This window comes from Diorhabda sublineata, chromosome 10 (genome assembly GCF_026230105.1).
Source record: "Diorhabda sublineata isolate icDioSubl1.1 chromosome 10, icDioSubl1.1, whole genome shotgun sequence".
NCBI classification, from domain to species: Eukaryota; Metazoa; Arthropoda; class Insecta; order Coleoptera; family Chrysomelidae; genus Diorhabda; species Diorhabda sublineata.
Genome location: NC_079483.1, coordinates 17,075,714 through 17,101,101, shown reverse-complemented (window position 1 = coordinate 17,101,101; position 25,388 = coordinate 17,075,714). Strand labels below are relative to the sequence as shown.

At 33.7% G+C, this 25,388-nt stretch overlaps 1 protein-coding gene across 25 annotated transcripts in view; it reads left to right on the top strand.

Moving 5' to 3' along the window:
* Window positions 1–25,388, top strand: part of LOC130449500 (voltage-dependent calcium channel type A subunit alpha-1) — a 104,708-nt gene that overhangs the window by 31,607 nt on the left and 47,713 nt on the right. For 10 of the 25 annotated variants that reach the window (XM_056787372.1, XM_056787366.1, XM_056787363.1 and 7 more), the window contains exons 8-19: window positions 365–468; window positions 8,562–8,677; window positions 10,859–11,020; window positions 11,691–11,915; window positions 11,994–12,421; window positions 12,477–12,886; window positions 12,974–13,276; window positions 15,059–15,319; window positions 17,966–18,109; window positions 18,192–18,393; window positions 18,452–18,616; window positions 24,315–24,425. In XM_056787372.1, the coding sequence (XP_056643350.1) occupies window positions 365–468; window positions 8,562–8,677; window positions 10,859–11,020; window positions 11,691–11,915; window positions 11,994–12,421; window positions 12,477–12,886; window positions 12,974–13,276; window positions 15,059–15,319; window positions 17,966–18,109; window positions 18,192–18,393; window positions 18,452–18,616; window positions 24,315–24,425 (2,631 nt within the window). Of the gene's footprint in view, window positions 1–364; window positions 469–3,745; window positions 3,862–8,561; window positions 8,678–10,858; window positions 11,021–11,690; window positions 11,916–11,993; window positions 12,422–12,476; window positions 12,887–12,973; window positions 13,277–15,058; window positions 15,320–17,965; window positions 18,110–18,191; window positions 18,394–18,451; window positions 18,617–24,314; window positions 24,426–25,388 lie in introns of all 25 variants that reach the window. The other 15 variants (XM_056787362.1, XM_056787373.1, XM_056787370.1 and 12 more) reach the window with 5 other exon arrangements.

Here is a 25,388-nt window from a genome sequence, read left to right as displayed (position 1 = left end):
TGTTGATGGTATAAAAGGGAATAAGAAAAAAGGTACTATGATATCCGTTTAAAGGAAAAAAACCGTCATTATACGTAGCAAGTAGTAATGAAGGCTTCAAAGAAGTATTCTGTGAAGAAGTATTAGGAATATTTCTAATCCAACTGCGTAATGTCGAACGTTGTGTTACTTACACGAGGAAAAAATTGAAATGTAGAAAAATATAATTGGTTAGCCTGAAACTTATCAAATAAAATCCAGAAAAAAACTATAATAAATGTTCCTAGAGAGCTTCCGGGAATTCATATTTCGCACATTTTTTTTCAATCCAGTTCTTGTCAAAATGGCTTGTAGCCAATGATATAACAATATATTTTTGTTCCAGATGAATGATGCAATTGGTAGTATGTTTAACTGGATCTACTTTGTTCCACTCATTGTTTTGGGGTCATTTTTTATGTTAAATCTAGTTCTTGGTGTTCTCAGTGGGTAAGTATCGTATATTATCATTGATTATTTGAAATAATTCTTGATTGAATCAAATCGAAATCGTAATAATGATAAGACTACAACAAGAGTTGTAGGGAACAAGATTCGGAAACTCTCGAAGAAAAGATGAAGAAGATAATGAAAAAAGAGAAACTTTTTTTATTTTCTTCATCAACAGCATCGAAAAATCATCGCCAGTGCTACAAAACTAAAATTTAGTGGCATTTTATACATAATTGCAACTTGTGTGCAAGATTCTATGAGTATGATTAAAATTATTCTTCAAATACAAGATCAATTGAGAAGAAATATAAAACTAGCATGTAACTTTGGAAAGAAAAGTGGAGTGGCATTGGAGAATTGGAAAATCAAGAAATCAAGAAAAAATTCAATGAAGCTAAGAAGACACGAATAAAGGAAAAGAAAAGGGAAAAGACGTCTGTGCTTAAGCAAGGAAAGTAATGAACATTGATGAAAATAAATGAGAAATAGAGCTTACAAAATAATAGTAAGTTATAGATTGAAACCATATTCTTCAACTTAACTTTTCGTGGAGGGTATTTGCAGCATAGCTATAGCCGTTAAGCGGGCCTCACACTCTTATTCCCGAAGCCTGCGAACTACGATTGTGGATTGTTTGGATTCTGAAAGGGTTTGAGGAACAAAACGTTAACGCATCCACATTCGCGGTAACGAAAAGATTTGCTATCGAATACATATCGAAAAATAAGCTTCGAGTGTAATAAGAATTCGGATCTAGTGTTCAGAGTTAATAATCAAATGATTATGATTGTTAAAATTTTTTCAGTTATTATACTTTTTACTGGACATTAAATGTTCTAACAAAGCTGAAATACGAGGTATGATCAATAGTGAGACTAAAATATCAATTGTCAGATCGACAATTCATTTCCAACGCGTTTGAGATGAAATTAGATTAGATAACGATGAATGGAATGCTCTATACCAGTTATATTCGATAGCCTATAAAGGTTTGTAGAAGTATAGCCTTCAAAACAAAAACATAAACATCTCACGGTCTTTATGACAACTTTAATAGAATGAAATATGAATATACGTGGTTTCGGCGTTGGTTTGATTGAATTGCTTTGTAAGAGATTAATTCACATTATTTATATATATATATATATATATATATATATATATGGAACATCTCAGCAGGCCTATGGCTTGCGCCAATTCGATATCCTACTTCTATAAGTCTTCCTTATATGCATCTAGCCATTTTATACATGGACGCCCTCTTGCTTTTTTGCGCCTTCTTCACTTGTTAAGGCTATTTTCACCCACCTGTTTACGTCCATTATGACTGTGTTTGTTCTCTCACTATACAGGGTGTCCTACGACGAGTTATAACTATCTGTATATATGGCAAAGTACTTATAGTAGAATCATGAAAATTCTACGTTCGGGTTTTCGGATACGATTTTTTAAAGTAAAATATTTTCAAAGATAGCCGACTTCCGGTAGAGCCGGAAGTCAACTATAACTTTGTTATTTCCAAAAGAACACCCTGTATATTAATACATTTTTGAAATCTACGTACAATTATAGTATGCTTTTGTTCGAAAACTTTCTTCGAAAAATACATACTTTTTGAGTTATTAACTTTTCTGTCAAAAATTTGACCGTTGCAGAACCTTATAAATTATTTTTTTACGAAGACACCCTTGTAGATATGAAAATGATTTCTGTTCGGTTGCTTTTAGCAGGGTCACTCATATTTGAATCTATATTGAAACAGTTTTTATTTTATACAGGGTGTGTATACAAAGTGTTTAAAGTTTAACTGCATAAATATCAAATTTCTTTATTTTTTTAAATAGAATCACCTGTTTTTTTCTATTTTAATGCATTCAAAGGTGAAAAATAAAGCAAATTCATGTATACTTTCCTATACCTAAATCTTAACGTTATCCAGATATTAAATGTTTTCTGTAGATTTTTAGAGATACAGGTCAATAACTGGTTTAATTCAATTAACTTTTGCTTCAAATGAACCGAATAGCTTCAAATTGTTGACAATTGATATCTTGCAGCAAATAAAGTACATGTTTTTGTAAAAACTTTCTCACATTCACCATGTATTTAAAGCAAATTTACATGATCTTCGTTATTAAATTGAGAACGAGCCATTTTAACGATTTTCGAAAGTATCAACAATTGACTAATGGCAGTTAAATAAATTACAAAAGTATATATAAAAAATTAAAACTTGTTCAAAATTACAATAATAATTTAAACCTAAAATATCTCGGGAACGATTAAAAGTTGGAATAGGATTAGTAAATACAATTTGATTTGATTTTTTTACAGACCTTGACAGGATAAAGTTAACATTAATATCTTGATAACTTCAAGATTTAGGTATAGGAAAGTATACATGAATTTGCCTTATTTTCTACCTTTGAATGCACTAAAATAGAAAAAACCGGGTGATTCTATTTAAAAAAAATAAAGAAATTTGATATTTATGACGTTGTACTTTGAACACTTTTTATACACTCCCTATATAAAATGAAATATTTTTCAGCATAGATTCAAATACGTTTGATCCTGCTAAAAGCAAACGAATAGAAAACATTTTCATATCTTTAAGGGTATCCTCGTAAAAAGATAGTTTATAAGGATCTGCAGCGGTCAAATTTTTTACAAAAAATCACTCAAAAAATATGCATTTTTCGAAAAAAGTTGTCAGACAAAAGTATACTAAAATTTTACTTATATTTCAAAAATGTATTTCTAGTTGAAAAGATCGTATCCGAAAACCCAAACGTAGAAATTTTCATGATTCTACTATAAGTATTTTGCCATATATATTATAGATAGATTTAACTCGTCGTGGGACACCCTGTATAGCCGATCTCTACCTGACTATATAAACTTTTCATCTCTGTATTCCTTCTTCTTCTCAATTGATCTTGTTCCACTTCCCTCTCCCGCCTGTTTTTCTCTTTCTTGGTAGCAGTACTCAGTAGGAGATTATTTGCTTACTGTTTATATTGGAACAAATCACCATATTTCTTGATCCTACCTCGTAAGCTTCACCTCAATATTGCGATATCACTTCTTATTTATAAATGAGATAAAACCAAAAATTGAAACAAATATAACGTTAAATAGAAATCTCATACTTGATTACTTACAAGTTCTGTGAACCAAAAAAAAGTTGCATTCAAAGCTAATCGACTTATTTCTAACCTAATTTGATTTGTTTAAATAATTTTATGATTCGTGATTTATATTTCTTCGCTAGAGAGTTTTCTAATGAAAGAATCAGAGTGGAAAGGCGAGCCAAATATTTCAGAACTAAATATAAAAATATGGTGAACGAATGTTTCAGCCAGTACATAAACTGGATAACAGAAGCAGGTCAAATAATCGATTTTTAGTACAGCTTCTAGCTTTCGAAATTATTTATCGAGATATGAATTATAAAATGCTACAGTAGATTGCTTTGCGCCTATTAGAAGTTATGTTGATACATAAATTATTAAGAATTCAAAGTTTGTTATGAGGTTTTTCTATTATTTGTCTGAATATATAGTGTCATACTTAAACTACGAGGGATATAATGAATGTACCACTACTACATGACGTCAGATTTAATATATCCTATTTTGAAACTTTAGTTATACTTTTTCGAGTGTGTCTGCGGAAATTGCTCTACATTTTGCAACAATACGTTGTTTTAAAAATTCAATATTGACAGATTCGATGACGTAAGGCTTAAATTTGAAAGAATACTTGAAGTAAAAGCATCGGCCTCCCATCTGCTATAAATCGGGTCTTTCTTGTCGAACACCATCGCGTCTTGTTTTTAACATTCTCAAATAGAAGGAACAAACTCTGCATGGTGTGATGAAAGCGTCTTCCATCTTCAGCAATGATCAGAAAATCTAGACCAGTTTCAAGCTGTTGTCGCGATTCGATCTTCTTTCTGAGTGTCAGTCAAAGCCCGATGAAGAAACTTTACAGCAACCCTTTTCCTGCTCAAATCTTTCGCTATATACAGAGCTCCAAGATAACCCACTTCTCAATGCCAGTTGATCAATTATTACTAGATGGTTTGTGAGCTCAAGACCTCGAATTATCGTCATTTTCGTATGGTATTTCGAATAATGAAACAGTTTAGTTTCAGTAGCATTTTCACCGAGTATTCTCATTATAGAAAATGAAACAAAAACAAGTAAGCACTAGTAAAAAACTCACTGCAGATAAACAGAACAAGCTCTAAATTCTATTTTCATCTAAAGGTCTATTTGCAGTAAGTTTATATTTCAGTCGCCCGAGTTATTGCTTTAATCCATAGTGGACTTGGTCAGCGAACTGTTTCCAGACAATTGGTATGACCCACGCAGCGGTTCGAAGAGTGTGCCAGCGTTATGAGAAGATTGAATCATCTTATAGGCGACCTGGAACAGGCAGAAGGAGATTTAGAACCGCTTATTCTGTCAACACAACACCTTAATACTTAATACTTCGTAAGGTGCGAAGAATGACGAATAATAAGACGAAGATTGCAAGAAAATAACCTGATCTCTAAAACACCTGCGAATGGTCCAAAACTTACTCCAGCTCATCGGCAAGCACCCCCACGTTTTGCACAGGATCATCTGAAGTGGACGCTGGAATAAGGGGATCTGTTCTGTTCTCAGATGAGACCAGAATGTGCCTCCATGGTAATAGCGACCGAAGAAGTGTCCAAGGACCAAGAGAGTAGTTTGCAGATTGTTGTTTTGAAGACAGGAGTGCTTATGGAGACGGTTTCTGCATGATCTGGGGTGCAATTTCTACAGGAGCACCAACCGACTCTGTGTTCAGTCCTAGGAGCGACCGTGTTCAAAGAAGAAGAGGTTTTACAGCTGATAAATATATCTAGGAGATTTTATCAATTCTTGTGGTGTTTTACATCGATTGCCTTGGAGACAAATTCACCCTTATGCAGTCGATCGATTTATTTACATGCAAGCGTATATAATATGACCTAATTCCTACTAAGTTCTGGACGATTTACAAATAAACAAGAAAAAAATATGCATACTATAAATTATATTTTCTGCATTGTGAATTTTATTCCATATCATCTCAAAAATTTTTTTCCTACGTACTTTAAAGTCTAAAATTATCCCTTGAGATATCCCATCTAATTAAAACGTTGTCGATATAGCTGATTTCAAGACACAATCGACATTTCGATACTTGTATACTGTTCAGTATAAAAACGGCTGAATAAGTATGACACGTTCCATTAATTTTGAAGTCGAGAGTTAAAAGATGTAAAACTGCTTACATTAGCAGAAACCCCAATAAGATGTATCACTTGCGAATAATTTTCAATACAAAAGAAAGTCAAAAAAAATTATCTATAAATGTGATTCAAAATTATTTTTTCTCTCCGTTACGGTGTTGAATGCCATTATAGTGGTAGGAACTTGTATCTATCTAAGTGTACGAGGTCTGGCTATTAAATAACGAGACTGGTTATAAAAAAGGGTTTTGTTATAAAAATTATTCAACAATCGGATGCTTCTCTTCAATATACTCCTTTCCCCCCGCCACCTTTCGGGTCCCTTTCAAAGCAAACATTCTTCTAACCTTTCAAGGTAATCTAAACAGACCCGTTGACGCAAGAGCTTTTGATCAGGAGTTAGATTTTTTGGCACCGACTTCGCATAGACTTTTGTCATGTGTAATTCCTCTTTTAAAATTTTTCTTACCGTTTCTTTATCGACGTTTACTGCCTTGGTAATCGTCCAGATGCTCATTCGACAATCTGCACGCACAATTTGGTTGGTTTTGGTCACTGTTTCCGGAGTTGGAACAGTCACAGGGTGACCTGGGCGCTGGTCATCTTCAGTGCTCTCTTGGGCATCACTAAAGGGCTTACATCACTCAAAAACACGCGCATGAGATAGGGAATTGTCCCCATACGTGCATAGACAAGATATCTAGATACCCAACGCACTACTCGTTTTCTACCCCACCCGTCTAGGACGCCCTCTAGGCGAGCAGTCTCATTATTATCGTTTAATTTCTACAAATCTATGTCTCTTATTCGTTCCGTCAACTCTCAATTTATAAAAAAATTGTACCAAAATGACTAATATAACTAGTTTTACTTTTTACGCTATTATTTTCATTACACTGTTTTTACAGTGTAGCTACAAGCTTCCATTTACAGCCGATAACCATTATTTAGAAGGGTTGAAAAGTCTAGACCATTGCTAAACCAACTGCATGGGAAACTATGTGTGAAAATAAGAATTATTATGGAAAAACATGTCTTGTTTTTTTGTTAGGTCGAAATCTTCTATGACAACCCTCGTATATATTAAGTTGAAATTTCTGTTGGTGATATTTCCAGTGAACACACTATTTTCACGACTTATCTTCAGCCTCTGAAGACGATAACTTGGTTATCGAAACGCACGTCAGATAGTGTAGTGAGTGAGTGTTGGTGTAGTGGTGATGTAAACAGTGTGTTCAGTAACCCTCGTATATATTTGATCACGCTACCAACACGAGCTGTTCGACGAATTATAATTGTTTATAAACATGATTCACTTCTTGATAAATAATTTCAATATTTTAGGTAGCATGGCAATTAAGGGTGGTATTTATAAAAAAACGAAAATAACGAATAAAGCTTCAAAACAAATCAATACCCCTTTTGGCATACTCAGTGAATGGTTCAATTATCATATTATCGGTTGAAACAAGCGTGATATATATAAATATAACACACAGTTCGTCTATTTTTATAGGGTTTAATAAACTTTGTTATTGTTATTGAACTCTTAGAGTGTGAGTTCGTCTACAATTTTTGAAAAAAAGAATGTTATCGCAGAATCGCAGAAGCTTGGCACCAAGATCACAAGAAACGGAGAAAACCCCAGATTATTTCGAATTATTGATTATTGATACACAGAGGTCGGCATACGTCGAGCAACGCTCTCGAAAAAGATTAAAACACGGACAGAAATCAAAGTAATAAATGCTTCAACTGATTCGTGTCGCTGGGAGCCTTCTTATTTTTTCAATTTTCGGCTTCTGTTCAGTTTGATTCTCTTAAACGTGTTACCTTTTATGATAATAAAAAAAAATTGTAAGCAGCTTCGTTTGTTTCCATAGAATTCCAGATATCTAGAACTGAATATTCATGAGATATCGCAAAATTGGTTTAATGTCCACTAGATGGCGATACTGTCTTTTTATATTTATTAATTAAATAAAAACAATCATTTATCTGTTAAATTAACATAGTAAAGATGTAAATTTTTTATATTATATGTTTGAAAAAATACTTTTTTCAATACTAACTGTAATAGGCTCCAGGGGTTAATCTCCAAGACCCTCTCTTTGGTGCGCCTCTGGTATTTACTGTGCAAACATCTTATTGACTATTTTTTTATGATTAATCGGTATCGCGTAAGCCAACTAATCGTTCTCTATAAAACTCGTCTTCTTCCTCTTGGCACAATATCGTTGGTGTTTTCTGTGGTTTCCCTGGAGCCTCGTGAACCAGTTCACCAGCCAAATAACCAACGATAGGAAATAATGCAGCCGCAACTGTACCTACCCATTCCCTATTTAAATTTTCAAGCCAAGACAGCAAACACAACCCCACGCAACCTTCACAACCCTAGCCCTGCAGAGGAGCAGCTCCTATATCGGGGCCAATTCCAACAAATCCTTCTTCTATAACAAATTTCCCTTATTTAACGTAAAAAATTTTCCAACGAATATCTTTCTTTCTCTTGGCACGATGAACGAATCGAAAGAAACCTGTATGGATCATCTGAATTGGAGCTAGAGAGCTAGGTGTTATGTTTTCTATGGTAATTTTCTGTTTCATATCTATGATTAATTTTGATAGATGAAATTTCGATTGCTGCTTATCGAGCTATTATTGAGGATCATATGGAAATACATTTTTTTTATTGAGAATATAGAGTACTAGTACCAGTTTTACAATGAATATATTTCAATCAGATTTTGTACGTCTTCATTTATTGTAAATAGTAAGGTAGTTTACGCTAGAAATCTTTAACTGCTTGCTTTTTATCTAGTGAATTTGCCAGAGAACGAGAAAAAGTAGAAAATCGCCAAGAATTTTTAAAATTAAGACGAGCTGCACAGTTAGAAAGAGAATTGAACGGTTACGTTCAATGGATATGTAAAGCAGGTATTTAGCGCTAGATTTATAAATCGAATCGTTCTTTTCGTTGGATGTTTCTTACAAATTTAATTATATTCTTATTTGTAATAATTATAGAAATGAAAACCAAATATTTGTTGTGGTTGAATCAAATTTTCATTTTGATAATCGTGTTATATATTTATTGATTAATATAATTATACAAATTGTCAATTTCGAATCATATTTTCATAAAGACCGAAATAGGTCGAAACGTCAATATTTTTAATTATTTTCAACACTTATTTCCAATTAAAAGAGACCTTAATCATGATGACTCGTCAATAGAAAAAATTTTATCATTTAGTCGATTATCGCTTCTGAAATTTTGTGTCTCTCATTTGAGATTGAGGCTGAAGCATAAAAATTCAGTTTTGAATTTATATAAAGTTGTACAAAGTTGTAAGGACGAACGAATGAAATTTGGAATGTGTACTTCCTCCACCAGGTGGGAGAATTGAGGCAAATATTCGATATTTTATACTGCGTTAGGTACATCGAGAAATTTTTCATTATTTCAACCTCATAGTTGTGACAATGAAAGATGATGAACACACACTTTTCAATGTGTTTGAATCTAGCAATTGTGGTAGCTGGGTATTCACCAACGATGTTGCTTCCTCGTTCATGCTTACTTAATCCTGCACTCTATTATCCATAAAGGACCTTGCTATCCTCCATAAAACATTTTCACTTCTTGCATTTGTTTTTCCAATTTTCAAATTTTTAACTCTCTAAGCCTTATTTTCTGTCATATAACAACCATTTTAGAGACGTTTTCTTTTATTCTTCTTGCATAGATCTCTTTTATTGCATTTTCTTCATTCATTTGATCCAAATGACCGAGCTGCTACTACATTCACTTTTTATGTCACTTTATACCTCCCAGATTGTCGTTTCTCAATAGCCACGTAAATTCAATACTGAATACACTGTTAACACGTCTCCAACACTCACAATTACACTGTCTGACGTACGTTTCGATAACCAAGTTATCGTCTTCAGAGATTGAAGGTGAACTGTCTCTGAAGACGATAACTTGGTTATCGAAACGCGCGTCAGGCAGTGTAATTGTGAGTGTTGGTGTAGTGGTGGTGTATTCAGTATGAATATCGCCAACGGTTCCAGAAATTCCAGCTTAGACGTATCTTCAATACCAAACTCCTCTTCTACTGGGAGCTCCTACTTTATATATACTTTTGCGATGTTCCAGAACATGATAGATCCTCCTTGAATCCTCATTGAAAAAAACCTTGACGGGGCTATTATGTTCAGATTCAATTCTCTCAGTTATGATGAAGTCAAAATACTCAAATGTCTAAAACAGATCCATTTCTGTTCTTAACATCAAATCCACATTATCAACGAATCCAAAAATTTTTAAGGTCATTTTGAATTGTCCCCTATCGACTAGAATGAATATTCCTCATTATGTGTTCGAAAAAAGTCCTTTACACACCAGCGATGTCGTCCTTTATGCCTAGAGCATTGAGATGACGTTTCATATTACAGTGTCAGTCAAAATAAACTGAAGGTAGACAGAAGTCACAACTATGTGTTCTTGAAGGGGGATTTAAACTGTTTAAATAAATGATTAAAGACACACATTCAGCTCACTTGATCGACTGAATTGAATGAATTGAATTGAATGAGCTGTGAGTTGAATCGATGACAACTTTTATATTTATGGAATACTAAAATATGAATGTAGATATAAAGATGATAGAAAAGGCCTCAATTTGTATAATTTTGCCTGTGCGTGGTTCAAAGATACTCATTACCGTATTGCGAGCAAACTTCTCAATAATCTCAAAGTTAAAGCTTTTATGAAAATTCAAGGCACATTAAGTGATATCAATATCGTCCTCGGATACGAAAGGAAATATTACAGAAATCCAAAAATTATTTTTTATATATCACAGTCATAGCATCAATTTTTTCTTTAGTAGTATTTTTGACATATAATCCTTGTGTAGTGTCTCAATGAGTCTCTCTAATGACCATACGCAGTTCTATAACAATTTTCACAAATACTGCAATTGAAGATTTCGATATAATTTTCAAAATTTCAATTTTGGCTCTTATTGCTATAAAACTATTAAACTTTGTAAAGAAACATCTGACAAATCATCTTAAGTACCTTTATTAGAATGTTTTTTGCTTTATTAGAAGAGGTAATATTAGCCGAGGAAAGGACTACAGAAGAAGAAAAGTTACATATAATGGAAGCACGGAGAAGGGCTGCTAGAAAAAAGAAATTGAAGAGTATGGGAAAAAGTAAAAGTACAGATACTGAAGAGGAACAGGAAGAAGATGAAATAGGCGATGATGGTAAGACATGATGTTTTACCTTATCGTTGTCCATTCCTCCTTTTTTTTAATTCTCATTACTGCTCTCCTTAACTTTCTTTGTAATATTGTCATCAGAGTTTAAATGTGTCTGCAATTATTTAAGCGTGTAAGAAACAATTGATGTATTTGGTCGAAAGTTAAATATAAGGATCCTGACGTTCCTTCAATGTCGAAACCAGTACTTCACGAAGAAATGGTAACTCTTCCACCTTCTACAACAAACAATTATCAGTAGAATCAAATATAGTGGGACACAATTATGATAGCAGCGAGTATTTTCTTCAATTCCTTTAAGCTTTCCATATTTTCATTGTTAATACACAATACTAAACTTCCTAGACCTTCCCAGAAATGAGTTTTAAGAAGAAAAATGTAAACAAATCGCCTCCGCGATAAAAACAAACATCAAAGGGTCCGCGAATTCTTCAAATTTTAGAATTCCATTATAATTGGATAGAACCTGCTTCACGACCTTTGTCGTGGACGATCTCTATATGTTTAAAAGATTCTATTATTGTTGTCTGTTGGGATATTAGAGGACAAACAATTTATGAACTAAATCTGCTACTTTAATAAAATTGAATTGGTAAATGAATTTTTTCTATTGTTGTGAATAATTGAAATTCGTTATTCAATTTTGAAGTTGTAGTTTTGTTAGCAGGTTATGGTAAATCTTCTTATTTGAAGTCGAGAGTAAAAGGACAAACTGGCTGTGCAAGATTTTGGAGAGCAGAAAAGAGATTTCGATTCTGCATTCGACACGTGATCAAAACGCAGTGGTTTTACTGGTGTGTGATCGTGTTGGTGTTGTTCAACACAATTTGCGTTGCTGTAGAGTTCCACGGACAACCACAGTGGCTCACAAATTTTTTATGTAAGTTCAATCATACATTTACATTTATTATACATGTTTTTTCAGTTATATATAGAAATTATTTTATTTCTTTTCCAGATTATACCGAATTCATTTTCTTGGGTCTATTTATGACGGAAATGTTCATAAAAATGTATGCCTTGGGACCAAGAATTTATTTCGAGTCAGCCTTCAACCGATTCGATTGTGTAGTGATAACGGGTTCCATTTTCGAAGTTATATGGTCAGAACTGAAAGGTGGTTCGTTCGGGTTATCAGTGCTGAGAGCTCTGAGGCTCCTGAGGATATTTAAAGTGACGAAGTATTGGTCATCGCTGCGCAATCTTGTTATATCGTTGCTCAATTCAATGCGATCGATTATTTCGTTGCTGTTCCTTCTGTTCTTGTTCATTCTCATTTTCGCGTTACTGGGAATGCAGCTTTTCGGAGGACAATTCAACTTCGAATCGGGAACTCCCAATGCCAACTTTAATACGTTTCCTATTGCGTTATTGACTGTGTTCCAGGTAAGTTTTAAAATATTTTCGGGACTAATTTTTTTCTCAAATTATTCTTTTTCAGATATTGACTGGTGAAGACTGGAACGAGGTCATGTATAATGGTATAAACGCTCTTGGCGGTCCGAACGTTGCCATGATTTATTCACTTTATTTCATTGTTCTTATGCTTTTCGGTAACTATACGCTCCTCAACGTTTTTCTTGCTATCGCCGTCGACAACTTGGCGAACGCCCAAGAGTTGACGGCGGCCGAAGAAGAGCAAGCCGAAGAAAATAAAGAGAAGCAAGCTCTGGAACTAGAAAAGGAAATGGAGGCCTTACAAATGGAAGGAGGTCTCAAGATGGATGCAGGCCTTTCTAGTCCCGTCAAATCCAGGAAAAAAGTTGAGGAAAAAGCCGAAGAGGAAGAAATTGTCGGTCCGAAACCTATGCTGCCGTATTCTAGCATGTTTATTCTTTCTTCAACTAATCCGTGAGTTGATTATAAACTATTTATATATATATATATATTATTTCTTCAAAGTATATAATATGAGAGTGTCCGTTTCTCGTTTTTCAGAGTGAGGAGAGGTGCCCATTGGGTAGTTAATCTACGTTATTTCGATTTTTTCATTATGATCGTAATTTGTCTCAGTTCTATTGCACTTGCATGTGAAGATCCCGTGGATGAAAATGCCTTCCGTAACGTTATTCTCGATAAATTCGATTATGCTTTCACCAGCGTTTTCGCCGTGGAAATGTTGCTGAAAGTCATCGATTTAGGCATTATACTCCACCCTGGTTCTTATCTCAGGGAAGTCTGGAATATTATGGATGCTGTAGTCGTTATTTGTGCACTAGTCTCCATGGGCTTTGATTTTGCGTAAGTAATTTCTAAATATAATAACAATCTGTGACAGCTGTTTTTGTTTTTCAATTTAGTTTGTTTCTATAAGTGAGTTGCGTGATAATACGAAGCTGATTCTCGCTAATTGTTAGTTTTTTATGTAAAAAGTAAGCACAAAAGGGCAAACCCTATTAAACTCGAGTAGTTAGAGTCGTGCTTTCTGTGTGGAAATGCCTGTGGATATTGAGCTTGAACTTTGGTAGGTTGTAGTGCTCGTGAAAGACGTGCTTGCACTTCTTCAAAGAAATGAGTATCAATAATTTGAAGTTCTGGATGCCGTAAAAACTGCTCTGGGCGGGATTCTGTTAATATCTCGGAAAAGCATTTGCCGTGGCAGCATCGGTAAAACTGGATAGCCTATCGTCGAATTATTCTCTTCTGTATTGAGCATCTTCAGGGTATGATTAGAAGACGAGCTCCAAATGTGCGAGCAATATTAAAAAGATGGACGAATCTGGGCATTGTAGAGTATTAGAAGAAGTAATAAAGCTTTTTGAACCTGAATGCATCGGTACTACTAAGCCAGCTAATATACTGAGTGAGGGCTACAAACCGTACGATCTTAATTTATTTAGAAGGTTTTGATACCAAACCTTATCAAAACTTCGATATGTCCAGTGTATTCCCCATATTTCTCTATAGCTTCAGTCAATGTGTTAGTGACATAGGCCAGAGGGTTCCCGGATTATCTATGTTTACGGAAACCGTATTGATAGACGCTGATGCTGTTAGCCAACTCAAGATTTGCTGGTTAACGTTTTTCTCCATGACCTTGGTAATGGATTGGACTAAAGAAATCGGATGATAGTTATTTCGAACCGTCGTTTTTTTGGTATGGGTTGAATCCCAACATTTTTCCAATCTGTAGGGAAGAGACCTCTATTCTATGATAGAGAAAAGAGTTTGACTAGCAGGATTGTTAGTACAGCTGCGCAATTTTTCAATACGTGATCCAAGAGACACAGAAGTTTGCTTTTAGCAAAGTTTTTTATTAGATTTTTTTTCTTTTTCCATATAAAAATGTGCTAATATACTGAAAACTGTGTTTATGTCGCACACGATTTGAAATAAGAACTACTGATACTAGAAATGAGTCTTGGGTCATCTAGAGAATGAAAAGGATGCACGTGACTGTGGGGTTTTGGGATGAAGATATGGTTCTTGTTGATATAATGGAACGGAACATATTTGCAATAGAAGACATCCTACGTTGCATTTTATCAACGTTATGAAATACCCGAACGAAGGAGTATGAAATACCTGAACGAAGGAGCACACTTTCATACCAGCAGCAAGAAAAAATTCAAAATTCTATTAGGAAATATTTGATCACCCACTTTGTGGTCGCTACGAATGAAGAGCTTCAAGGCACTCTAAGAACCCACCTCCAAGTATTGGAAAAATGAGATTCCAACGCTAGCAAAAAAATTCCCTGTTACATTCAAATTATTCTTATATTATTTCATCATTAGATAAACCGTTACTAAGACAGAGTATGCGCTGAAAAATACATTCGATTTTCTTTCAATTTGCTAGTATTGCGCTCATGTCCACGATGAATCCATGGCTTTCTCCAATGAGACCTTTGAAGAGTACTTCGTGAGCTTCTTTTATTTTGTCACTCACTAAAGCTTTCAAACCAATTCATTCACAAACACATCTTCATACACCGAATTAAATATTTCTGCTTCAATCTACACTTCACTAAATTGAATGATGAATATTTCATTATCTATTATTTATGTATTTACCTTGCAGAAAGCGTCCAGAAGCTGCCAACTTGTCTACCATCAAATCTCTGCGAGTGTTACGTGTTCTCAGACCATTAAAAACAATTAAAAGAGTGCCGAAACTTAAGGCAGTATTTGACTGCTTAGTGAACTCCTTGAAAAATGTGATAAATATTCTTATAGTGTATATATTGTTCCAATTCATATTTGCTGTGATTGCCGTTCAGTTGTTCAACGGAAAATTTTTCTACTGTACAGATGCTAGTAAATTTACCGCAGTGACCTGCAAGTAAGTATTCCACTTATTGTACAAGCAAATTTAATTACTTAACTGCCTTATGTATACCTGAGAATACACACGGCACTCTTTCCTTTTTTCAATTAATTGTGTTTATGCCTTTACTTTATATGTAAAAAGTATGGATTATATTTAAATCTGTAGTGTATCTTTGACATTTAATTCCTTCGCAATTTTTTTCCAAATCATATTTTTGTAATCGGCGTTTTGGCACTGCTCATTTGCCTTGTTATACAGTAATTGATACTTCTTCAATAAGCTCTTCCTGGTTTATACCCGACATTATTACCAATTTAGTAACAATTGCTGCAAAAACTCAAAAATATTTTCACAAATTCCAACCGACACGCGTTCTGTAGCAGTGAAACGAATAGTCTGCACGATTGGATGCATGATCGGAGTCGTGTAGAACTGGGAATTGGACACGTGTCGGAAAGGTGTTCAAATTCTAGTATCATTTCCCTCTTAGACACTCGTCCGACTGAAAGTCGGATCGGAAGAATGCATGATAAGTGTGTCCCAGCCTTTAGTTTATACATGAAGCCACGTGTTTGCCAAGCAAGCGGGACTTGACTGGACTTGATTTACTTAGCGCGTAACTAATAAGAAATATAAATAAGAAGATGAAATAAAAAAAAATCGTTTCCAAACTAAGTGATTTTTAAAAAAAGTATTCGAAACAAAGTAATTTGTGAGACGAGTTGCGTAATTTTTATCAATAGCTTTTCACAAATCAAGGGCTAACTAACGATTCATAAATTTTGTGCAAGCCGGCCGATATATACCAGAAAAAATATATTTACCATGTATAACCATAAAAAACAAAATTTTCAATGATACACCACGTGTATTTTGAAACGAACGGTCCTGATTAAAAACAATTTAATTTCCTGATATTAATATTGGTGGTCATACTACTAATGGTCGATTTCGAAAGAGAAGTACTTAATATACTATTTACGAGGTTGGTTCCAGAAGCATCTCGCATAAAGCACAACAAAGAAAACAGAAAAGTTTTGGACTAGTATATATTTATTTTCCAACGTTGAATGTTCAATAAGTTTGATACCCTTTTTATAATAAGAATCGTCCAGCTCTTCAAAATAGCTTCAAAATAACTGTCGACTACCGAGTCATTTTTTCAAGCTTCGGAACAGAAAATCATCCAAGGGGGCTAAAACTGGTGAATAGGAAGCATAAAGTAGCAATACAAACTTCAATTTATTAATTTTGGCTATTGTAATAACGGATGTGTGAGCTAGTGCATTGTCTTGATGAAACAGCACTTTCTTTTTAGCCCAATACGTCCGTTTTTGCTTGATTTCTTCGCTCAAACGTTGCAATAAGTTCGCATTATACTTTCTGTTGATCGTTGAATATCTTGAACCGACGCTATGACCTTACTTGCAGATGGAACGGTCTTTGCCTTCTTTGGAGCCGGTTCTCCCTTTTCAGTCCATTGCTGTCCATTGTTTATTCGTTTCGGGTATGAAGACTAGTGTTTCATCCATGGCTGGGAAAAGGCACAAGAACTCGGATTTATTTCTGCCAAACACTCAAAGGAAAGATCTTCACGGCGCTGTCTTTGTTCTATTATTAGCAAAAGCACAGCTTTCTCATGTACAAATTTTCAGTTAATATGTGATACCGCACTTTTTGAAACGTTTATTACGTCTGTTAACTTTCAGTCGACAATCATTCGGTACCGCTTTGCTGATCTTCACAGTTCGTACGACCTCGCTTAAACTCTGCTACTCAATATTTTACTGTTGATAACGAAGAAGTAGTCGTCCAGAATAGAATCTAGTGCAGCTTTTTTATTGGTTGGGCTAATACCTTCCAAATAAAAGTATTGTATCACATAACAATTATTTCCACGTTTCCACAATTAAATGAAAACGTTCACTAGTGATGGCTGCCTAGCAAATAATAAAAAACTTGGCGTCTCTAAACTTGAAACAAATGTTATATAGATTGTGATACTTTGTGATACAGTGGTATTTTTCAAACAACTACCGCCAGGTACTTCTGGGACTATCCTCGTATAGAAAGTTTTAGGCTAAAACTATTACTTATTAATTATTTAACAAAGATAAATGGATAGATTTATCAGATTTGACATTCTCGAATTCAGCTAGATTACGTTCCACCAACATCATTTATCTTATGATAAACCGAAAAACTGAATCCTTAATTTAATTCTCCCTATTTTAGATATCTACTCAGCTTATTAGTTTCTCAGGAATTTTGACGATGGTTCTAATTATTCTCCTTCTTTGTATTTGATTTGGTGAATTCCTTCACCTCAACTTAGAGTTCTACACCTTCTCCAACATTATTTATCTTATGATTTGCCTAGAGAATAAATCTTTCATGTAGTGTTCTCTGACAGCCCTATTTTAGATATCTCCAGAGCTTTTGGATTTGTTACGAAACCTTTCCCAACATTATTCTTCTCATGATTAGCCTAGAGACTGAATCCTGAGCTAGTCTTGGACCCAATTTCAAGCCTCAAAAGTCGTTCACTGACTAACTATAACATCGCATATATCGTCGCAAATTACCTGCTGCTCCTCTAAATATAATCGTTGATTCTTATTTGTTTTGTATTGGAGTCATACAGATATTTGTTTTCAGAGGTCAATATTTTGTATATGAAGAAGACAGCGATGTGCCTAAGGTGCAAAATCGAGAATGGTTGCCTCAGAAGTTTCATTATGATAACGTTCCCATGGCAATGTTAACGCTGTTCGCTGTACAAACCGGGGAAGGATGGCCTCAGTAAGTTGTCATAAACTAAAGATGAAATTCTTGAGAATATTGTCGATCAAGAAAAATCGAAAATTGTATGTTCGTTTTCTAGGATTCTGCAAAACTCTATGGCTGCCACTTACGAGGATCAAGGCCCAATTCAGAATTTCCGAATAGAGATATCCATTTTCTATATTGTATATTTCGTAGTGTTTCCATTCTTCTTTGTAAATATATTCGTGGCCTTGATCATCATCACATTCCAAGAACAGGGTGAAGCAGAACTTCAAAGTGGAGAAATTGACAAGAACCAGGTAATACACGAATTATTCATCCAACAACGAATGAATTTTCTAATTGAGGCAATTCCAGAAATCTTGTATCGATTTCACTATTCAAGCCAGACCACTGGAACGGTATATGCCGAGCAAAAGGAGCAGCTTCAAATACAAAATATGGAGAATTGTTGTTTCAACTCCCTTTGAATATTTTATCATGATGTTAATCGTATTTAACACGCTCTTACTGATGATGAAGGTAAGTTCCGTAAACGATGAAACACACTTTTATTTTTAATGTGATTTTTTGATACCCCAAATTATTGAGAATGTGTCAAAGTTCACCAGAACCTGTTTGTTTGTACCACTACGTCGTGAAATTAACCAGGAAAAAATTAGATTCAAATCAATTCTGTTTGTCAATATTTATTAGTTTTGCTATTAAACATCAATAATTAATAAACTTATATGTTACATAAGGTTTTAATGTGTCTTATTTCATTCTTGTATGCAGGTTTTCCGATACTGTATCATCAAATTTTCTGTATTGTTTTTGTCTTCTTTGTTTTCGTTCTGATTATGGAACGCTTTGATTTGAAGAACGCTTTCATGCTTTCGTTCTTCTCTTCCATTATTTTATTTTATTTACTTGTTTTTTGTTCATGATCCAACACTCATTGTCACACAGCACCGTCTTGTTAATGCGCTCTTGAAAAATGTTTCAATCTTAGAAGTCCTCCTAGAGCTCTAAGCGTTTTGTTTCTCCTCGTCGATTTTCTTTCGATATCCCTGGTTTCATTTACTTCGTTTGCCACTGTTACTTGTAAGTATCAAACTCCTGGACTTTATCAGATCTATATTGGCCTGTCATTACTTTTAATTTGGTCCTTTGTTCATATATTCATTGCCCTTATACTTTCGATTTCTTTTGGAAGAGTAGAAATGTGTTTTTACTAGATCCTTTTTCATTTTAATTATAAGTACCATGTAATATCTATCTCTCACGATCATTTCTAGTAAAAAATTTAACAACACTGTTGAAAGCGGGTTTCCTTGCTTTACACTTCTTTTTGTTTAGAAATTTTCCTTCCATTCTCGGCCCGGCATAAATATTTTCTACTTATTGAATCATATACTTGTTTGAAATCCACTAAGGAAAGGTTCAGGTTTGATTTGTGGTTACCAAGAATGTTTCATAAACTGAAAAATAATTAATTTAGTATTTTTATCGTACATCTGGAATTGGTGTTTTTTTATTTTTTATTTCTGGTGAATTTTGACATTGAGATTTCACTGTAAAAGTCGGCAACCAAAAGACTTTCAGTCTTTAAAGTGGTTTATTTTACAATAATTTTCCAACAAAAACAACACACTGAATGCTTGGAAGCATTGTGCACAACGTAAGCTTGAGGCCGGTAATCAGCATCTTTATGTATTTGTTCTCGTGGTCAACATAATTGTGGTAACTGTTTTTATATGTTCACACCATTTCTTCCTTGAATAATTCAATTTCGAACATAATTTATTTGTGAGTCACTTACAAAAGTAACTGAAATCGCAAGCTGAAACTAAACCATAGTAAAGTAGTACCACAACATGTAAAAAATCATATCGTTGTTGAAAAATATGTGAAGTTATTAAAATAAAAAAAAAATTATTTATCTTGAAGCATAAGAAGGCATGAAAGATGACATTAGTCCGCAGTAGTATCCAAAAACAACATACTAGGAGTCGTAATAATTCCATACGTACGGAATAAATTCGATTTTAACGTGAAAAAAACCTAAAACAGCTCGATTTTTATTCTTGAATTGATAAAGTACAGTTTGAAAATATTATCCCCCTCCAGCACTCCCTCTGAGTTATAAACACCCTCACGAAAATTTTGAACAAGAAAGGGGGTCGTGTACCACCTTGCTGGAAAGGGATTTTAGTTCTCTGTTCAGCAAAATAAATTTGGTGCAATCATAACTAAGAGAATTAATTTTTAAGATGCGAAATTTTGATTATGTTTCTATCACAAAACTTCTTGACAATAACCGACGCGATTTTGGAGTTCTCTTAGGAGTTATTTTGTTAATTTCTTCCGTTATCCTAACTTTTAAATCAGCGATATTGTCTGGTCTATTAAAATATACTTTAGAAATAATCGGGTCAACACGTTATCAAAAAGCTGGACATGTGAAAAATATTGCAAAACCAGGTAGAAATGTTCAATTTACTGATGAGAAAAAATTAGATGTACTTCTAGAAATTGAGGAAAATCCACATAAGACTACTCGACAATGATGTAATTAAATCATCTGTTTTGAGAGTTTTGCATAAAGAAAAATACCACCCTCACAGAGTTCAGTTGGTTCATGAGTTAAATGATGAAAGCAAGAATTAGCTGGCATCATTAACAATAAAATTATTGGCTGTCATTTTTTTGCGGGCTTATTTAATGGTGAAGTTTATCTAGATATTTTATTTAACTTCTATATTACAAAACCTTTTTCCTGATGTTAAACATCGTCAAACGTCAAACTACCAACAAGACAGAACTTTACCACATTTTACACATACTGTTAGAAGTTATTTAAACGAAGTTTTTCCCAATAGGTGGATTGGAAGACGTGGAACGATCGAATGGCCTGTTATATCCCCGATTTAACTCCTCTCGAATAATTCTAATGGAGTTATTTAAAATCTGAAGTATATTTTCCCTCAGTATGATTGCAACAAATTAAAAATAAAACTTTATTTTGCTAAACAAGGGACTGAAATTCCTTTCCAACAAGGTGCCACACGACCCCCTTGTTTATTTAAAAGGGAGTGCTCATAATTCAGGGGGGTGCTGAGGGGGAAATATTTCATTCTGTAAATTGTCAATTTAAGAATAAAAATCGACCTGTTTCAGGATTTTGTTTCACATAGTACATAATAACGCTAAAATTGAATTTATTCCATAAATATGGAGTGCATTTGGTATGTGGTATGAGTTGATATAACCATTAGAGGCATTCGTAAAGTTGTTATTGGTTATCTTATAATGTCTCTTATAATACATTCTGGAATTTAATTCGCTTAAAGCAATACACGTCAGCACACGTCAGTACACGTGGAAGTTACGGATTGTTAACAAGATACATAATCATTAATATTAAAAATTCATGTTGTTTAAATGTATAATTTAGAAAATATACTTGAATTTAAGTTCTGATTTCGCATCTTTTAGGGAATATAACTCAGGAACTAGAGGTCGTATGAGAAATTTTGTTACAGCATTATTTTCACGTTTTCTACTAACTCATCAAGTCTCGGAACACCCTGTATATCGCACCTGGACTATCAAAACTATCTAATGACTCGACTTCTAAAATAGATTAATACATTTTTACTTTATTCCACAAATTATATCATTTTTTGTTTCTTTTCAATACTAATTAGAAACTAAGATGTTTGTTCTCCAGACTCCGATTCAGTTAGGAAAAGAAAATTTGATTTTTTTTAATACATAACTAAATTTCATTGTTTCTGTTCTATTTGTTTCAATTAATGCTTGTGGTTTGCGTTAAACTTGTAATTGACTGATTTTTCTTAATTAAGTGTTCAGAAAATGAAAATTATTTGAGGACGACTTTCTTGTTGAACTGTTTACTCCCACATAGAATCTCCAAGATAGAAATAAAGATTAGTATCATTGAAAAAACATTTAGGATTATTTAGATAAATAGTTAAATCTTAGATCTAGTACCTACAATTGTTTTATACTAGAAAAAAATCCATGGCTATTGTAGATGTAATATCAATATTCGTTCTAAGTAATTATTAAAATCCCGTGACAATATGAATTTGAGAACGATAGAACAGATGAATTACCATCTAGATAATTCAAAATTAATTTTCAATGTTATTACCACCCTTCAGAAAAGTGAGGTTATACACATAAGTTTATATTATCCAGAGAAGAGACATGAATCATCCCAAGAATACGCTCCAACCACTGATCTACATTGACTAAAATTAACAAAGTGTACTCGAATTTATGACGCTGCAGCGAAAAGCAAAGACCTATCTAACATTTTATTTTATAACTGCTCCATAAATAACTCTAATATTTACTCTCTCCACAGTTCTCTGAAGACTATGAATAGACCTTATGGTCAATTCTCAGTGCAAAACATAGAATTTAAATTTCCAAGCATTAAAACAAGTTTTTGGTCAACTCAAGATCGCTTACAAGCTAAACTAGTGATTCGAGCATCTTCAAGGTATGCTTGAGAGCCTCGCTCCAAACTTTGCGAGCAATATTCCATCTCGGCCTGGTAGATGATTAGAAGCTGTTGCTATAGCTTTTTGAACTTAAAGAAGGCTCTGAATTTTTGTGAAGCTACGTGACTATGCTAGGACACCCAACAAGCAAATGCGGTGATGGTGATATTTTATGTCCAGGCAGGACCAAATCCCTAGCTGCAGTGCTAGTTGTAAAAGTAGAAGCCAGAGTCTTTGCTGCATCAAACTCAATCAGAGTATGCCGCCCCAAACCAGAATGTTTTCAAGATCAGTATTGATCTGCTGCCACGGATTTGTGTGTTAGCCGAGTTTATTGATGTGGTTGATTTGCATAGTGACCCCGAGGAACACGTAGAAATTATCTTAAGAGTTTTAGGTGCAGCACTAGAGGGCCTATTTGAAAATATTGAATTAAAAAAGCGAAATTTTTCGAATTTTACTCGATTTACTGGCACTTTTTATACAATCTTCTATTCGGCATAACAAATAACAATATAAGCAAGTTAGATCTGGAGATTTGGAAGGCTGAACAAGTAAACTTCTCCGTCCTAACCACCTATCAGGGTATGTTTGATCTTTAAAACGTCTTACATGAAGTAATGGGCTGGGTAATCATCATGCTGTAGGAACAAATCACGGTTAAGGATGTATTCTTTAAAAGAAGAGGCAATTAGTTTCTTAAAAAGTCCAAATATGATTTTTCACTGCCCAATTATTCATCTGTCTGAAATCTCGCACCACACATTTACAGACCAACGACTTGATGCTGGATCTCCAGTATTTAAACATCGATTTTATAGAAATCGGTTAAGTACACCAGGACTCACAGGATTTTTCCATCACCTCTCGTTTAAAGAGAATGAAAAATTTTCGGAACGTAATTGAACGAATTTTATATTCATCAAATCTATTTACAATCTGTTTCTAAGTGGAACAATAAGTAAATTGTAGGTGAATACAAAAAAAATGACTTATGGGGTAGAGCACTGTGATTTTCCCCCTATAGTTTATGCAACTACCTACCGGTATCAAAAATGAATTTTGAACTTTAATACACCATAAAAAAATGAGAAATAAAATATTGAAAAGACTTCTCAGAAAAAACTGATACTGATACTGTCTTCGTAATTATGTCACCAAGTCTACAATATCAATTATTTATTGGTTGAATTGGATACTCATTTGAAATAATAGCCAAGAAGTATCAGGAATGTATTATATCGATTCTCTACTCAAGATCAGATCTAGCAGAACACCAAATATGAATAAGACATTGGAATTTGCTTAAAAAAACTTTACAAACATTAAGCTAAGATTGCGTAAGGCCATCACTAAAACAATTATTTTTCGTATAATCCACAATTCAAAATAACGTATCCCTATAGGGAGTTTCATTTTTTTCCTTGCTACTGTCTGCCACCTTTTAACGATGTCCAAAGTTAAATAGATTCTCTGTTGAAATAAGTTTACTTCCAAATTTTTTATAGTATGGAAATAGATTGATTAGAGAATTCACTAAAAGTAATCTGAAAGAAGGTTTCAGAAAAATGAACGAATTCGTTTGTCCTGGAATACTTACTTAGAATCGAATATAAATCAATTGTTTTCACATGAATAGTCTATTTAGAGAAAAAAAAAAGTGGCTAGTGCCTGCCATATGCGATTGTTTTATGTGTTAACAGTATGACAAGCAAGGCGAAACCTACACCAGTACATTAAAGTACCTCAACTGGGGATTTACGGGAATGTTCACTGTGGAATGTATCCTGAAGATTCTCGCTTTCGGCGTAAGGGTAAGGACTATAGGAACAACGTTGCCAAATTTTCTATATTTATGACATTCAGTTGTTTGTTTTATACCAAATTAGATAAATTATTTTAATAATTTACTGTATGTCACAGTAATCTAAAATAATTTATTCAAATAGACATGAATTCATATGCTTTAATTCAACTATTGACTTCTATCTTCAGTACCAATTTGATCCTGTTGTGTTGTCCTAAATATATGGTTTGACTACAGACTCAACAGTCTGGTTAAAACATTGAATAACGTGAAAATAGACATGAACGTTAGTAAATTCAGAGGTTTTGAAGAATCCGAAGGCACGTTAAACAAAAAATATAAAAAAATTGGTACTACATTATCATTGGGTTTTCATCTGATAACCTAAAGGATATTAATATTGTCCATTATTTGAAATATTAATTCTAAAATTAGTTCTCCACAAAATCATTCAAACGCGGGCTCATCTCGGCAAATAAAATATAACAAAATAATTTTAGTATCAAATTTTGATTTGAAAATTTGAAAAAAATGTGGTACCATCTGGATACTTCAACGAAATCAAAACCTTTACTGCTTCTAGATATTTCTGTATCGTTTGTCAATAATCAGATATGAGCGATTGCTTAACTTCTCAATTTCAAAATTTTAATCTGAATGCTCCACATGTCGACGTCTCATGGGTTCTCAATGCCTTAGAATCTGAATCTTTTATCTAAGTTTTCGAAAGAAATATATGTAATGAACTCTTCGATGCACAAACCAGGTAATAAAAATCCTAGTAAGAAAAAAAAGGAAATATGTGACATACATTAAAACATAACAGTGTTTCTTCCTAATTCAAATGTGGGTATATGTAAATATCTATCTCTGTGTATAGATAATCATTTTTATAACGATATCTACTTAACAAAAACAGACTTCTGAATGTCTTTAAGATGATGTAGCTTTGTTTGAAATTTGAAGATTC